Genomic DNA, 16,718 nt, shown 5'->3' on the forward strand with positions numbered 1-16,718 from the left:
TAAAAGTAGACGACTTTACCTATACTGCTAGGGCAGCTGGGACTGATATCACGTTGTCCCCCACTACCATCCGAGAGTTTTTGGAGTTACGAGAGTCTACCTGTCCCTTTCAGTGCTATCCTCCCAGGGAGCTACCCTTTGGAGATCCCTACTCGCATATCACTCTTGATATGATTTATTCGTATTTTTTCGGGGGCGAGCGAGTACCCACAGTGACCCAATTTAGGTCAGTTACCCTTCGAGTCCAGGACTACGCCCTTTATAGGGTCTTAGTCTTTTGCATTCTACCACTGAGCACTCGCGACATCGCGATGATGCTCCCATTCCATTCCTTTCTCCTCTATGCTCTATGTCATAGGCTAGATATTGACATTAGCCTGCATATCTTTTCCACCATCATCTACTCGGCCGGATATGTGACGAGTGGGCGAGTTCATATGCCCTATTGTCACATTCTGACAGCATATATGTCCTCTTTGGGCATTGATGTCACCAGAGGTGACATCCGCTATATGACCGAGTTTGACATTATAGGAGCTAGGAACTTTTCCCTAGCTAGTATTCATATAGATGATGAGGGTATCATGACCTGGCAGAGGGGGGCACAGCACCAGCATGACCCAGACGCACAGCAGGAGGAGGCCGATGAGTTCTTTCTTGCACTCTTTCCTGACGAGGCCGCTCCTGCCCCAGCACCAGCTCGAGCCCCACGTCCCGCTCCTCGCACTCTAGCCGATCGAGTATCCGGGCTAGAGAGAGCCATGTTGAGCCTCCAGCAGGAGTCCTCCGAGTTCCACCGAGACATACGACGAGAGGTCTCCGATCTCCGACGAGAGGTGCGACAGGAGGTCTCTGATTTACGACGAGATGTGCGACAGGAGATCTCTGACCTGCGACGAGACCTACGAGAGGACAACCGGGCTCGTCACACTGAGATATTGGCACTGCTTCGATCGATGGGTTCCGGACCACCTCCATCATCGTCTCAGTAGTCGTGATTATTACGTAGCATTGTTATGACACTATTACAGCTTTTTGTAGTACATATTATTCTATTGATCTTCATTTTCAGATCTGATTGGTTATACTCTAATTTAATAGACTAGGATTTTCAAAATTCTAATTTGTTTTAAATTCTAGGTTAAACTTGTTTCCATTTGTTTTAAACCTTTCCTACCTTTAGAATTTCAAAACAATTTTAGCCTTAGCCTAGAAAAATCCTCTTAGAAATCATGTTCCCCCAGGACTAGTATTTGAGCATCTCACCAACACCCTAGGCTTATCTTGCTTGTGATTGACAAACATAGAAAGGGGTGAGATGTATAGGCCAATTGCCTGAACTTAAGATGCTTATGTCAGTGCATCGATATAAGTCTGGGCGTTAAATACAAAATATACATTGATCAAGTTAAGTTATCTAGTTCAGTAAACCGCTAAACTGATCACAATGAACTTAACTTGACTAACCAAGTGAAAGCTGCTATCTTCTGATGGTCAATAAGTACCTATTTGGTTAGACAATTATTTTAGATGTCAGGTTTAGGAGAAGAATTAAACCAACAATTAACACCAAAATTATTTTCTCCACCTTAAACATAATATTTTTTCTAATATTTTTTTTCAGTATTCAAATTGGTCTTTGGTTTCAAATCTAAAACTTTGACAAACTTAATAAGTCTTGAAAAGAAAAGTTTTTTCAAACATAGTTTTTGAAATATTCTCTTAAAACTAGCCTTTATAAAATTAAATTATTCAATTATATTTTTTTTAAAACTCAGTTTCAATTAGTTTTGAAAAGTAAAATCTTTTAAACTCAGTTTTGAAATTTTTTCAAATTTGAAAAATGTTGTTTGAAAAATCTAGCTTTGAAAACTTAGCCTTAAAATTTTGATTGTCAAAACTTATGTTTGAAAAATACTTCAAAATTGAAGCATATTTTGAAAACTCACCTTGATCCTAAAATTTGAAACTTATACTTTTTCTGATTTGAAAATCCTCTATGAAGTTACAAAGTCATTTTTGAATTAAAGTTTTGCAAAAAATAAAATCTTTAAATGCCTTATATTTAGCCACTCTTAGTTATTTTCCAAAAGACTGTTTTACATGTTTTGGCTACCCTCAAAACTTAGTCTTAAAAATCAATTTAATATTTTAAACAAATCTTTGTAAGTTAAAACTCCTCCAAGTTAACTTGACATCATTTCCTACATTTTTTATTCTGTATTTTTAAATGTTTAAATTATATCCTTGTTTGATAAATGCCAAAGGGGGAGGGATATAGGTGGTTAAGTTAGAAACAAAATAACATTTAAAACTAAATGCTAGAAACTTAAACCCCATGCTAGAACGAAATGCTTAATTTTTTTCGCATATTTTTACTAACTTAACCAGATTGTCATTCCATCAAAAAGGGAGAGATTGTTGATGCGGGTAGCACTAACGGTCTAACTCAGGTTTTGATGAATGACAAATTGGGTTAAGTCAGGTTTGTTGTGATCTAACACTCTGACCGAGTGTGCAGACGAAGTCCAGACAGGTCGACGGGCTGACCGGATGTCTGGCACGAAGTCCAAGCGGGTCGACGGACTGACCGGACGCTTGGCAAGAAGTCCAGCTAGGTCGACGGGTTGACCGGATAGCTGGCGAGAAGTCCAAGCGGGTCGACGGGCTGACCGGACGCTTGGCGAGAAGTCCAGACGGGTCGAAGGGCTGACCGGACATCTGGCAAGTAAGTAAAGGTAAGTCACTGGAAGGGAGTGACTGTGAGGACGTGTTCCCGGGAAGGGAACATTAGGCGTCGATCCGGCTTAGATCCATTTCGAATCTCTAAGTCAAGATCATGACTAGATTCCGATCTCGGAAAAATGGAATCTAAGTCATACTTTTTATGTCAAACTTATGAACTGTGCTAACACTTTGTTTTGTAGGATATACACTATTTATTTGCCTCGGACTAACCTTGTCTTGCAAGAAAGCTGGTTTCTGGAGAAAGGTAGTCCGGGCGCCCGGAGGTCCAGGTGCCCGGAAGGGATCCGGGCGCCTGGGAGGTGATTTTTATCCAGATTGTGCGTCGCCACGTGGAGCTCGCTGATTGGACCTGCCACGTCTCACCAGGGTGTCTGGAAGGGATCCGGGGCGCCCCAAGCCTCATATAAAAGGAGGGTCAGAGGGGAGCTTCAGAACAACAATTCAAAGAGAGATCTCCTACTGCTTGCCCTGCTGCTCTGCACTCCTGCGACGCTGACAAAGCTCCGACAACGCGCTCTTTCTTCTTTGGTTAATTTTCTTGTCGGTATCGCTTTAATTTCATTAGTATTTCACCACTTAGTTTGTAATAATTTTTTGAACTGCTAGTGATTGCCCACCAAAAGCACCCTTGTGTGCGGGCCTTGGAGTAGGAGTCGACACAGGCTCCGAACCAAGTAAAACTGGTTTGTGTTAGCATTATTTTTCTATTTCCGCTGCGTGTAACTCTTTTCGAATGAATTTCGTAATCGCTATTCACCCCCTCTAGCGAAACATCATGATCCAACAGATGCCAGAGGAAGTAAGATGACGATGAAGTGCTTGATACTCTCCACCCCAATCAGAATGAAGGGAGAGGATTTTACGATCAAAATAGCGCTCAACTTGTTTTTGAAAGAGACAAAAAATATCAAAGAGATCAGACTTTCTTTTCATAGGAAAAATCCAAGTAAACTTGCTGAAATTGTCAATATAAATAATATAATAAAGAAAACCTTGATTAGGTAGAATAGAAGCAGGATCTCACACATCAGAGTGAATAATTTCTAAAGAAAAACTAGAAGTACGAGAAGAAGACACAAAAGGTAATTTATGAGATTTTGCTTTCATGCAAGATTCACATAAATGAGAAGAGGAGACTAAAGAAATTGGTAAACCATACTAGTTAATGATATTCTAAACAACACGTAGAGACGGATGACCAAGACATGCGTGCCAAGAGAATTTATCAGTGCGTTTTCCAACAAACGCATTATTATAGGTGGGTTGAAGATGATAAAGATCGTCTTTAATATTTCCTCGAAGTAGAATATTTCCTGTTGTGGGATCCTTCACAAGATAATGATGAGGATGAAATTCAAAGAACACATTATTATCAAGAGCAAACTGACGGACGGAAAGTAAATTTTTAGTAATAGAAGGAACATAAAGAGTGTTGTGCATGCGAAAAGTACGACTATATGAGTGAAAAGATGTGTTTCCAATGTGAGTAATTTGTAAACCTGAGCCATTATCTATTTGTACCATGTTGGGTCCATCATAAGGTGAAGCCTCTGTGATAATATTATATTCTGGTGTAACATGATGAGTTGCTCCAGAATTCGGATGTCATCCTGGATTCTAAAGAGTCGATGAAATTATATTAGGAGAGATAGAATGTGAGAGTGCTTCAGAATGAGATGACTGGGTTGTAGAATGATAAGAAGGTGGTGGTCGATTTAAAGATGAGTGTTCTCCTTGTGAAATAGTTGGTTGTCCCAATGCTGCAGAACCACCAACAAAATTTGAGTCAAATCTTTTAGGACATTGAATACCAATATTTCCAATTCTGAGACAAATTTGACAACTTCTCTGACTATAAGACCAATCAAATCTTCTAGAGCAATGAATACCACTATGATCAACGATATGACAAATTTAACATCGTTCTAAACTTTGCTTTTGGCCACCTTGATGTCGTTGAGTATCTGACATCGAAAATAAATAACTCGCCCCTTGATAGTAATAGACTTTACTGGAAGAATTTTCGATGGCTGAAAATAATACTTGGCACTATCGGTGGTGAATAAAAGCACTTGCTACGATGAAGATGAAATAGTCGATCATTGATACCATGTTGGAATCAATAGGTGAAGGAAAGAAATAATATAAAGTTTTTTTGATAATCTTATTACTAAAGCCAATAGGTTTATTTATACAAATTGTCCAACACAGTAATGGAAAGATTAAATAAGACATACAATCATAATAATTATAAGCATATTAATATAATAGACTTGGAAATATTATTTTTTATATTTAATTTATGTCATTCTTGATTGTGTGTCAAATATAATAAATCTCAATTGATTGAAATCAATTAAAGATTATTTCCATTATTGTCATTAATATATTCATAATAATACTTATGATTCTATATAAACCAACTCTTATAACTTTGAGACTAAAGTTCTCATTCACCATAAATAGGGACGGCAATGTGGCGAGGCGGGGCGGGGCGGGGCCGAGTTTCCCATCCCCATTCCCGTCCTCAAATTCCATCCCGCTCTCATCCATACTTTTTCGGGTTCGAGGAGTCCCCGAACCCGAACTAACGAGATCAAATCCCCATCCTCGCCCTCATCCCCGCTCTCATCCCCAAAATTAATTTTATATTATTATTATTTTACTATTAATAGTAATATTAATTTTATTATTAATATTTTATTTTTTTAATATTAATATTATTATCAATATCATTTAATGACACTATTATTTAATAATAATAATAATAATAATATTATTATTATTATTATTATTATTATTATTATTATTTTCGGGGATAGGGATAATATCGTCATACCCGTCCTGAACTTGTCCTCATCCCCTAATAAATGGGAAATCCCCATCCTCATTTCAGATTTTTCCTGTGGGGCTCAAACTCACGGAAAAAATTATCATCCCTAACCGTAAATCTCTTCTATGTGTTGCTCTTTTCCATTCATATTTTTTCCAATAATTCATAAACATTTTGACAACATTTTATATTGTATATTTTTTTCTCGCATAGAAGTATTTTCATAGATTATTTTAGAGGTATTAGATTTGATTCTATGTGATAAATGAAGTTGGCGTTTGGTTCTCTCCTAGAAATCGGAATGGAAATAAGAATCATAGTATTCTAGAATAAGAATGAGTATGAGCATAGATATCATTCTTAAAAATAATATTTGGTTAGTTGAATATTTTTTATCGGAATAAACCTAATTTTTTTTTACCCTTAGAGGAAAAATAAGAAAAATAAATTGATATGAGACAAAGTTGAATGTAAGAGAAAAATATGATAAAAGAATGATAACAGAGAAAGTGTGATGAAGAGAAAGTGTGGTGAGAAAAAAAATAAGAGAGGAAAAGTGTGATGAAAAAAAATGAGGAGAGAGAGCGTGATGAGAGAGATTGAAAAGAGAAAAAGTGTGATGAGAGAGAAAATGTGACGGGAAAAATAAAGAGATAGAAAGTGTAATGAGAGAGAGTGTGTGTGATGAGAGAGAATGAAGAAAGAGAAAGTGTGATGAGAGAAAATGAGGAGAGAGTGTATGATGGAAGAGATTGAGAAGTGAGGAAGTATAATGAGAGAGAAAATGTGGTGAAAAAAAAAATAAGGAGACAGTGTGTAATGGAAGAGAAAGTGTGATGAGAGAAAAAGTATGATGAAAGAGAATGAAAAGAGAAAGTGTGATGAGAGAAAATGAGAAGAGAGAGTGTGTGATGGAAGAGAACACGTGATGAGAGAATGAAGAGAGGGAAAAGTGTAATGAGAGAATGAGGAGTGAGAAAAAAAATGATTAATCAGGCTAGGTAACGTCGAGCCTAGGGTAACCGGCACGACCCCACAGAAGTTTTCCACTGACCACCAGGGTAAATCGGGAAACGCTCGCAGCGGGCAGCCTAGGAGCCCAACATTCTTTAGTTGCGTGCCCCATTTGAAGGAAAAATTCCTGCGTGACAACCTAAATGCCCTACCGCTGCACCATAGCCCCGGCAGCCCAATTTTAAGAATGAGGAGTGAGAAAGTATGATGACAGAGAGGAGAGAGAAAGTAATATGAAAAAAAATTTGAATAAAGTATTTTTATCTAAAATTTAATTCATATTCGTATTTCTATCAAAACGGGAGAAGATGAGTTTCATTAATATTCATATTTTTAAATTTCAATTTAAAATATTGATTGTATTCTTATAAATCAAACATAAGATTTTTAATTCCCTATTCCTACACTTATATACCAAATAATATGTACTTTTAAGGTAGGATTAAAATATAAAGGGGTGTTTGGTTCTCTCCTGGGAATCGGAATGGAAATGAGTATCATAGTATTATGGAATGAGTATGAACTTGGTTATCATTCTTAAAAATGATATTTGGTTAGTTAAATATTTTCAATCGGAATGAACCTAAATTTTCTTTTTTACCCTTACAGGAAAATAAGAGAAAAAATTAGATGAGAGAGAAAGTTGAATGTGAGAGAAACATATGATGAGAGAGAAAGAGTGTTGGGAAAAAATAAAGAGAGAGAAAGTATGATGAGAGAAAATGAGGAGAGAGTGCATGATAGAAGAGATTGAGAAAAGAACATGTATGATGAGAGAGAAAGTGTACTGAGAGAGAAAGAGTGATGGGGAAAATGAGGAGAGAGAAAGTATTATGAGAGAAAATGAAAGAGTGAGGAGAGAGAAAGTACGATAAGAAAGAAAGTGGGTTGAGATAGAAAGTGTGATAAAGAAAATGAGAGACTGAGAAGAGAGAAAGTATGTTGAGAAAGAAAGAGTGATGGAAAAATAAAGAGAGAGAAAGTATTATGAGAGAAAATGAAAAAGTTAGGAGAGAGAAAGTATGATGAGAGAGAAAGTGGGTTGAGAGAGAGAGAGTGATGGGAAAAAATAAAGATAGAGAAAGTGTGATGAGAGAAAATGAGAGACTAGGGAGAGAGAAAGTATGATGAGAGAGAAAGTGTGCTGAGAGAGAAAGTGTGATTAGAGAAAATAAAGAGAGAGTGTGTGATGAGAGAGAATGAAAAGAGAGAAAGTGTTATGAGAGAAAATGAAAAGAGAGAGAGAGTATGCTAAGAGAGATTGAGGAGAGAGAAAGTAAGATGAGAGAGAATGTGTGATGAGAGAGAAAGTATGATGAAAAAATAAGGAGAAAATGTGTAATGAGAGAGAAAGTGTGATGGAAGAGAATGAAGAGAGAGAAAATGAGGAGAGAGAGTATATAATGGGAGAGAATATAGATAGAAAATGGTAGAAAATGTGTGATGAGAGAGAATGAGGAGAGAGAAAGTGTGATAATAAAATAAGGAGAGAGAAAATATGTGGCAAAAGGCGATTCGCTCGCCCCCGCCAACCCGTCTCTAGGCTAACACGGAGGAGGTAAATCACGGGTGACTACTAGCCATTAGTGCAAATGGCCAAGACATGGGAGAGGTTATGCTCGATCACGCCGAGTTTCGACCCCAAGACCTCATGTGGCAACATCTCATGCCTTAACCATCGCACCGCCCCGAGGGGACAAAAAAAAGAAGGAGAGAGAAAAAATGATGAGAGAGAACAAGGAGAGAGAGTGTGAATTTAAAAAAAAAAATGAACAAATATATTAAGGGTATTTTTGTCTAAAACTTAATTCACATTCCTATTCCATCAAAACCCAAGGGAGGAGGTGGATTTAATCCATACCTAAATTTTTGGGTTTCATTCCAAAATCTTGATTCTATTCCCATCAACCAAATATAAGATTTGAGAATGAATCTATTCCTTCATTCCCAAACCTATAAACTAAACACTACCTAAGAAAATTAATATCATATATTTTTAATAATGGAAGAAAATGTGATATTAATTAATGAATTTCCAAATATCACATGCTACAAGCGAGTTTTTTCGGAAAGGAAATTTATTTTTCCCCATTTTTTGATCGGATGAATTTTAAGGGGAAAAAAAAGAATAATTCAAATGAAGGATTATATAAATGATAAATGCTATTTAAGACGACCTGTTAGGAAGGCAGGAAGCATCGAGGAAGGTGCCGAATAGGACGACCTTTCGTACCTCTGTGGCTTTGTCTCGCCATTTCTCTCTCCGTGACTCCTTCCATCTCCACGACCTTCTCCTCCTTTCCATTTCTGCACATTCGAATCTGTCTCAGCCGTGCGACCCCGCCGCCTCCCACGAACTATTCTTCCACCCGCGTAATCTGCGTACTTTTCGCCTAAAATCATGTCTTTTTCATTTGTTTGATGGTGTTTTCCATCTAAAAGTTCAATCTTTTCTAGATTACTGTTCCAAAATTTCTCTTTTTTTGGTTGAGTTAGTTTTGGTTCTTCGCTGGTTTTCTCCTCCAAAGATTGGATCCTTATGGTTCGTTAGCTGCCGGTGTTCCTGCGATGGTGCTCGTCGCCGACGATCCGGTGGCGGAGGGAGAAGAGGTGGAGACGGAACCCTCGGTGGAGTTGCTCGTGAGAGAGCCTCGGCATTCCCGAGCCCATTTTCCCGGCGCGGTGCGGCAAAAAGCCTATCTCTTTGACGGATTGGGAGGCTACTTCAACAAAGAATGGGATTTGAAGGAAGGCAGTGGGATAGAGTTCTGTTGGTATCAGTTGGAGCTCCCAAAGGGGAACCAGAAGTTGGCTGTCTCTGCTCAGTATCTTATCGATGTGCTATGCCCCCCATTGAAGCTCCAAGACATCCTAACCCTCATCAGCAATGGCCCCTTCTGTGGCCACGTTGACGGCGCCCTCGTCTTCCGGGTGAATTCTCCTGGTCCGGCGACGAGTAGTTTCACCATGAGGCTGGCTGCCAGGGTGACCAAGAACTCTGTCATAACGGTGAGCCTTGGGCGGGTTCCAAGATTGGGCTTTTCACCCACTGGGCAGTCGCTTCTGTCGGAGATCCCTAGCATTGAAGGCCCAGGTTTGACAAGGGAAGAGGAGGGTCATGGTGGCATTGTCATCCAGGAACATGTTCTCGAATTTTTGTTGACAATGAACCACTCGGAAGAGGCAGATAATCCTGTCCCGAATAGAGTCTCTAACCTTGTTGTGCACATCATTGACACACATGTCGACCATGTCCAAGATATAGTGACAAAGCTTGAGATGGAATTGGATTCAGTGGAACTAGAACTTGATAAGGGTAATTGCTTCCCCTTTTTTAGAAGATTATCATTGGCATTCTTGTAGGATAATGTTAGTTACTAGTGCTAGATATATTGGTAGCGTAACAAATGATTTTTCCACGATTGTCATTTTACTACAAGCATCAACTCTAAGACTCAATTCTTTGATAGGGAAGGGAAATAGCTAGGGTTAGAAAGGTGGTAGTGAAAAACTTGGAGGAAAGAGATACAGAAAGATTTATTTTGTTTGTGATGTGAAAAGGAAAAAAAAAGAGGGATTGATGAGAATATAAAAAGAATATACTCAAAGCTTGAATTGGAGAGAAACTTTAGAAATTAAAAAGGTTTGCAATAAAATTAAATATTGAAATGTGTTTACAACAATATGAGAAGAAGTGGGGGAATAGTTAAGAGATGAGTTAGAAAATATATATGTATGTGTATAAATAATATCAAGAGTTAAATCTAGATATACCAAGACTTTGACAATATCATATATGGTAAAATTCAGAGATAGTAGGGAAGAAAATGGCTGAGTTCTTAGGTATGTGCAGTTTCGATTGGTGGAGCAGAATCCTAGTAATTTTCTTGCTACAAAAATTAAGAAATTCAAGAGGCTGGAGAAAGTAATGCATTAAGCAACTTGATAGTGCTGTGAGATGGAATTGAGATCTGAGAGTATATAGAGATGAGGTGGGAGTTGTATTTCCCTGCTGAGTATCAAAATGCTCTATTTAGTCCTCCAAAAATGCTAATATCATGTATGAATAGACTACGGCAAACTGATTGTAGTCACCTAGTGAATTCCCCATGTAATGTCATTGTTGGACTGTTTATTAGTGCCTTTTGCAACCTATAACCGATGAGTTATTTGTTCTGATTCTTGGTTTCAAGTATCAAAGTATTCAATGTATCCCATATGTTTGTATAATGCTCGGAATTTTGCAGTTGCAGCCACTGTACCCATTAAATTAATTCAATTTAACAACTTTCTTTAACTACAATTGTATCTAGAAGTCCTTTACTTGGATATCTGTATACGCACTTTGTATATCTTGCTACATGCTGGATAATTTCCTTAATCACTTTTAGTGCAGGTGGCTCTACATTTAAGAAGCAAATGCTAGATGATCGAAGATTTCCCAAAATGCATTTGAATCTACAGCGCCTACTCCAAGTATGTTTATCATTATCTTTATTTATCCTGGATTCCTATTCAATATTGTTGACATTTCCCCCTACTTGCTTAGCTAACCAACTGGATGATAGAGTTCTATTCTTGTTTGTGTTAAAATCCAGGTTGTTTCTCACGGTGAGCAAGTATTCCCGCGCGTGAAGGAGAAATGTTCAACCAAAACTTGGTTTGCAAATGAAGATATTGTTGCTCTTGAAGAATTAATAGGCCGTCTCAGGAGGCTAAAAGAGAATTTGGGATTCATAGTAAATCGGGTGACAGCAATTCAAGCTGGTCTTGATAGCTGGCAGTCAGAACAAATAAATCGAAAACTTTATTATCTTTCATTCTTTTCTATGATCTTTCTTCCTTTATCTATTGTGACAGGAAGTAAGTTTTTCTCTTTTTCCTATTGATTATCTTCTCGTCTGAAATTCCTCAACAGCTCTAGTACGATGATGCTAATATGATTCCTTTGGTCCATTTTACAGTATTTGGAATGAATGTCGGTGGTGTGCCATGGACAGCCCAGAAAGATCCAGGGCTGGAAGAGGGATTTCGCAACGTCATGATCCTCTGTGGCTTGATTGTCTTTCTGATTCTAATCATTGTTTCTTTTCCTCTGCTTTATGCGCGGATAAGTTCTTGGCGAAGGCAGCATGCTATGAGGAGGAGTTGGTCAATGAATAGAAAGTCCTTCTTGAGCAGGACATTTGCACGCGGCGGACTGCAGGGGGGAGGTTATATTCGCATATGAAAATCCATATATCTCATAATTGACATCACCATCTGTATTCTCTCTGGATTCGAGCTGCTGCAAAACATAGATGTATTGGAAAAGGTTGTGGTATGGAATTAGTATCAGTGCGAAGCTCTGAAGTGAAATCCATCTGCAAAGTAGTTTCAAGGAGGAAGAAGGTTACATCTGCACAACATTCAAGTTTCTGAATATGATCCATGTCAATTGCCCTAACCTTTCCAGCCAGTCCTATAAACCTCTGCAATGAATCCTTTTTGTGCCAGTTTCACCGCCGTAGAACAACAATATCTCCATAAGACTATTGAATTGCATCCACAACATTCCCAAACATTTTCAGTTTGGCTCACAAACACCATGCTCTGGAGCTCAACATATTGTTTCATCATCTCCTTCTTGAGCTGAGCTTCTCTCTCTCTTCAGCTTTTTTTTTACTGACAATTGAAAGCATTAGGTCTAATTTCAGAAATGTTGTGTTTAATTCATTGAAACTATCTTTAGTACAACTGTTATGTACCTAGAGTAGACAAAACTTTGTATTTGTCATCGTTTTTTTCCCCCCTTCAACAGTGAAATATATCCATTCAAATTTTATAGTGACTGTCATTTTTACAGTGCTAATATGATGTTCTTTGTTTCATGGTGCTACCATTTCTTTGTTGCAAGTGTTTGGAAATAATTTTTCTTGTTTGATTTCTGGAGGAAGCATAAATGTAATAAGTGTAGAATAAGATTGAAGAACAGTTCATCTTCAGCTTCCAAAGTCTCCATTGCACCCCTGAAATTTCGGGCAAGATTTTTTTCGTTCGATAAGAAAAAAGACAGTCTGGTATACCAAGTTCTCGCTATTGTTCGAACCCGTGATCATAAAGCGATATGACAACAATTTTATTGTCGCGGGTCCAAATTGTAATTGGAAATGGAAGATCTTCATTAATATGACTCGACTAGATTGACTCAGTTATCGATCGAACTGGTCAGTTGGGTCCAGTTCACAGACATAGATTCTAACCAAGGCCGGCCCATACATTCCGGAGTCCAAGTTAATCATTAGCCCAAGCTTCCAAATTCCTTAATTTCTTTGACTAGGGTTTTCCGTGTGCTATATAAATATGCGTCGGAAGCCACGGTTCCTCCCATCCTCTTCCCGAATCAGCGGCAGCCGATCGTAGTGCGAGGTGGTACGTTAGTGGTCGGTCGAAGCTCACGAAGCGATGAGGGCAAAGGTGAGATCTTTTGACATCAGAGCTCATCTCTCCGTCATCCCTTCCTCTAGATTCCTTTGCGTGCATTGTTTTTGCATACGAATTGGGTTTTGCAGTTAGCCATCCAATTTTTCATATTTGTGATACCAATAAACAGGATCTGTCTAGGATTATTCCTTTTAAACACAATCCATCATCCCTTCTGCTAGATTGCTTTGATTTTTGCAAATGAATTAGGTTCAAAAGGCGTTTCCCCCTCTGTTTCTTTCATATGGAGTTGCGATTTGTGGCTAGTGATAACATATAAGTTTTATGGTTGACAAAGATGGTGAAGTATGAATTAAAATTTTTATTTTTGTGTTATCTATGAATAGGATTGTTTTTATGGCCAATCCTTTTGAAGGCTTTTTGTTTTCATAGTACTTGTTGTTTATTTCAAGTTTCTTCTCTCTATAATTGCAATTTAATAATCAATTGCAATTGTTGTTAGTGTTAGTTCCTGATAGTGTGATGGTATCAGTACATGTGAACTTTGAATGTGACTCCTTGTTGGGTTCTTGATCATGAAAATAGGAGGACATATATGGGAAATAAAGTAGTTTACGTGAAAAGAAAAAAAAGTTGGTGCTCCATTTTGCCTGTTAGTTCATCAAGTTGTATACCCCTCTATTTCTGAATTGCCTACTGTAGTATTTTGTATTTCTATAAGACCTGTGACTGTGAGTATTCAATATTTGAATCTGTCAAAACATAGTCCTTTTCTGAATACTAAGAAATCACTTGGATGGTGCTTCATTTTATCAGTTTGTCAGAGTACCAATACCTGTCTATTTCGGAAAATGCCCACCGTACTATTTCATATTTCTCTAAGTTTAGTAGGTATTGAACACTTGAATCTATCAACAATTGTCCTTTTCTGAGTGCTAGAAAAAATCACTTGCATTACTTATCTTCTATTTCTGCGCGCCATATTTCATGATTCTCCTAGGCTTCATAAGGGTTGAATATTTGAATTCGTCAACACCCAAATTGTAGTTTATCAGTCAAGGGTTGAGATGTTTTTGTCGTTTCAACTGGGTCTGATTGGTTTCCAATCCCCAATCTAACTAATTGATCCAAAGGCTTGAAATCTTGTTTAGTGCTGAAATTTTTGCCCTTGTTGAACAATGTGTTATGGATGCTGCTGATATATCATCAAGCAGAAACCCTCACAGAAGCCGCAGATGCAATTCTAGCATGCGGAAGTATCAATGAGATTCCATGCTGGTCAGCTGCAGAACTATGATATTTCACCTATGCCAAACAGCGGTGCTCAAAATTTTTAACCATGGTCCAAACAACCAATCTGGTCATTTTTTTAGAATAATTTTCTCCTCTATTTGCATTGTTTTCCCTTTTTTCATCGTCAGTTGACTTTTTTTTGGTTAGTGACTCAAATTGTTCTTTGCACAGTGGAAGAAGAAGCGCATGAGGAGACTGAAGAGGAAACGCCGAAAGATGAGACAGAGATCCAAGTAGCTCATCGACAACAAGAACAACCAATCTAGCTCTTCATTGTCATTAGTGTTATTGGGTCTTTGATCCTTTACCGAGGAATGGAGAAAGCCAGAATAGTTGTTTGTCGCCATTTCTTTTGCTGCTGTAAGACTATGATGTTCGCTTTGGGACAACAAAATTTTCTTATTGTTCTGTAACTTAATCAAATTATCAAGTGATCGTTTCTTCTTCGACCTGTTTGCTTCATCTATAATTGCATGACATCTATGAGTAAATTTGTCAATTGCTAATTACTTGACTAGGAGAACATAATATGGAGGGGAGAAAAAAAAACCTCTTGTAGTATATCATTTTTCAAGAGCCTCTCTATCTCAATGCTATAGGAAACCTTCATGGGCTAATGGTGCAACGGTAGAGTTTATTTTTAATTTCTAGTAAGTCTTAATTTTGGTGAATTAATGGGTAAATATTTTTAATGGATGTTTGATTTAAGACTTAAATGTTGGGGTAGTGTGTATTTTTAATTTCTAAGATGTAAGTCTTAATTTTGTGGAATTAACGGGTAAATATTTTTAGAATTAACAGGTAAATATTTTTAATGGGTGATTGATTTAAAACTTAAATGTTGGGTTAATTTATTTTATGATTTATTTTGATGGTCGGTTTATCGGTTAATTCATCCAAATTAAAACTCTATTCTGACATATCTAAGAAACTAAGAAATTGTCGATCAAGTTCTTGGATTTTATTTAAGTATTTGAAATATTTGTATTTTAAACTCGGTTAATTAGTAAGGTCATATTAACAAATTATTTATTTATAAGTTTGATAAAAATTGTGTTGTTAAATTTAATTTATAATTTTATTTATAAAAAATTGATAAATTTAATTAATCTCACTAACTAGTCCTGGGTGATCGATCTAGTCCCATGAAAATTTCAACTAACCACAAGGATAAATTGGAAAGTACTCACAGCGAGCGACCAAACAGTCTAACATCCTTTGGTTTCACTCCTAATTTCGAGAAATTCTTACAAATTCACTATAACTGTTATATTTTTATTTATAGATATTGATCATATCCGAAAACAACGAAGATAGCTAGCTGGGGATGGGGTTTTACTATTGATTCTGTGAAGGTTTTACTGTGTTTCGCTCTGCAAGACAAAGAATGTCAGTGCCGGGCTAGAGAAGGGGTCCCGACATTGGCTCTCCGACACCCAAGTCAATCACCGGAATAGTAGAAAAAATTATAGAACACTGGAGCAAAAGAGATGCAAACAATGATCGCGCGTATCTCTACCAGTGCATGGACTCTCTTTATATAGTGCTTCTGTAGTGGACATGCACGCTTCTCAAGACTCGTGCATATTTTCCCAAATACCCTATAAAAAGATAGGTCAAAAAAGTGTCTTTAACACTTTTCCTTAACAAGGCGTGTAAATCTCTGACATGATAATAGAAGCTTCCGTCGTATGATCCGTCGACGAATCGTTGTCAAAAAAGTGTCTTTAACACTTTGCCGACTGTTGCCAACGGTCACTTACTAGTCGGCTGGTGAAAGTACCAATCGACTGGTCACTGCTGGCTGAGCGAACATAATGTTTCTGTTCGCTCCTAGTCGACTGGACCAGTCGACTGCAACTTCCATCAATCGATTGGTTCCGGTTACACACTCACACTCATTCTCTCCGGAGTAGTCCTTGAAGCCCTATTCTTCGGCCTTCGTCCCTCAGATGTACTCGAGCTCGCAGCTCTTCTCTGTGTCATCCTTCATGTTGCCTTGAAGTCCGCTTGCCTCGGCTCAAGTCCATTGTTCCTCATCCGGCGGTCCCTCGGATATCTTCCACATCATCCTTCACCGTTTCAAGGACCCGAGCCCTAGGATGAGCTTCCCAAGCTTAGCCACACCAAGCTCCTCATGTATGTTTCACTAAGTCCTGCATAACTCAAACACACATATCAAACCAATATGAAAGCATAACTTAAACTCTTTGATACATATATCAAAATCATGATCGTACTAATCAAGTTTAAGTTGATTGCACCAACAAGTAGGTCGACCCTTGCTTGGCTGGATAGGTTGGACTATCGTTCTCTTGGTCAATTGTGAGCATCTTATGTACTCTGTATGGTCGTCCCGACCGAATGAGCGATCTGCTCAGACGAGCCTCCGGGCCACTCGACCCAT

At 37.9% G+C, this 16,718-nt stretch overlaps 1 protein-coding gene and 1 long non-coding RNA gene across 3 annotated transcripts; both read left to right on the top strand.

Moving 5' to 3' along the window:
• Window positions 1-8,790: 8,790 nt before the first annotated feature.
• Window positions 8,791-12,446, top strand: LOC122002463. Of its 2 annotated transcripts, none has more exons than XM_042557641.1 (5): window positions 8,791-8,977; window positions 9,092-9,911; window positions 10,992-11,071; window positions 11,194-11,458; window positions 11,560-12,446. In XM_042557641.1, the coding sequence occupies exons 2-5, from the start codon at window positions 9,164-9,166 to the stop codon at window positions 11,823-11,825; spliced, it is 1,359 nt and encodes a 452-aa protein (XP_042413575.1). In that variant the 5' UTR covers window positions 8,791-8,977; window positions 9,092-9,163; the 3' UTR covers window positions 11,826-12,446. The 2 variants fall into 2 exon arrangements, with proteins under 2 accessions (XP_042413575.1, XP_042413576.1); XM_042557642.1 differs by having other exon boundaries at window positions 8,791-8,968.
• A 332-nt stretch (window positions 12,447-12,778) lies between these two features.
• LOC122002464 lies at window positions 12,779-14,760 on the top strand. Its single transcript, XR_006117657.1, has 2 exons — window positions 12,779-13,051; window positions 14,483-14,760. It is a non-coding gene; the product is annotated as an uncharacterized LOC122002464 (long non-coding RNA).
• Window positions 14,761-16,718: the final 1,958 nt, after the last annotated feature.

The sequence above is a fragment of the Zingiber officinale genome, chromosome 7A, assembly GCF_018446385.1.
Source record: "Zingiber officinale cultivar Zhangliang chromosome 7A, Zo_v1.1, whole genome shotgun sequence".
In the NCBI taxonomy this organism is placed as follows: Eukaryota; Viridiplantae; Streptophyta; class Magnoliopsida; order Zingiberales; family Zingiberaceae; genus Zingiber; species Zingiber officinale.

Bases quoted from the DNA above. Each gene is read 5' to 3' on its own strand.
- LOC122002463 (XM_042557641.1), top strand. From the start codon at position 9,164: ATGGTGCTCGTCGCCGACGATCCGGTGGCGGAGGGAGAAGAGGTGGAG. The intron at 9,912-10,991 runs GTAATTGCTTCC...CTTTTAGTGCAG, and splicing joins GGAACTAGAACTTGATAAGG to GTGGCTCTACATTTAAGAAG. The intron at 11,459-11,559 runs GTAAGTTTTTCT...TCCATTTTACAG, and splicing joins TTTATCTATTGTGACAGGAA to TATTTGGAATGAATGTCGGT.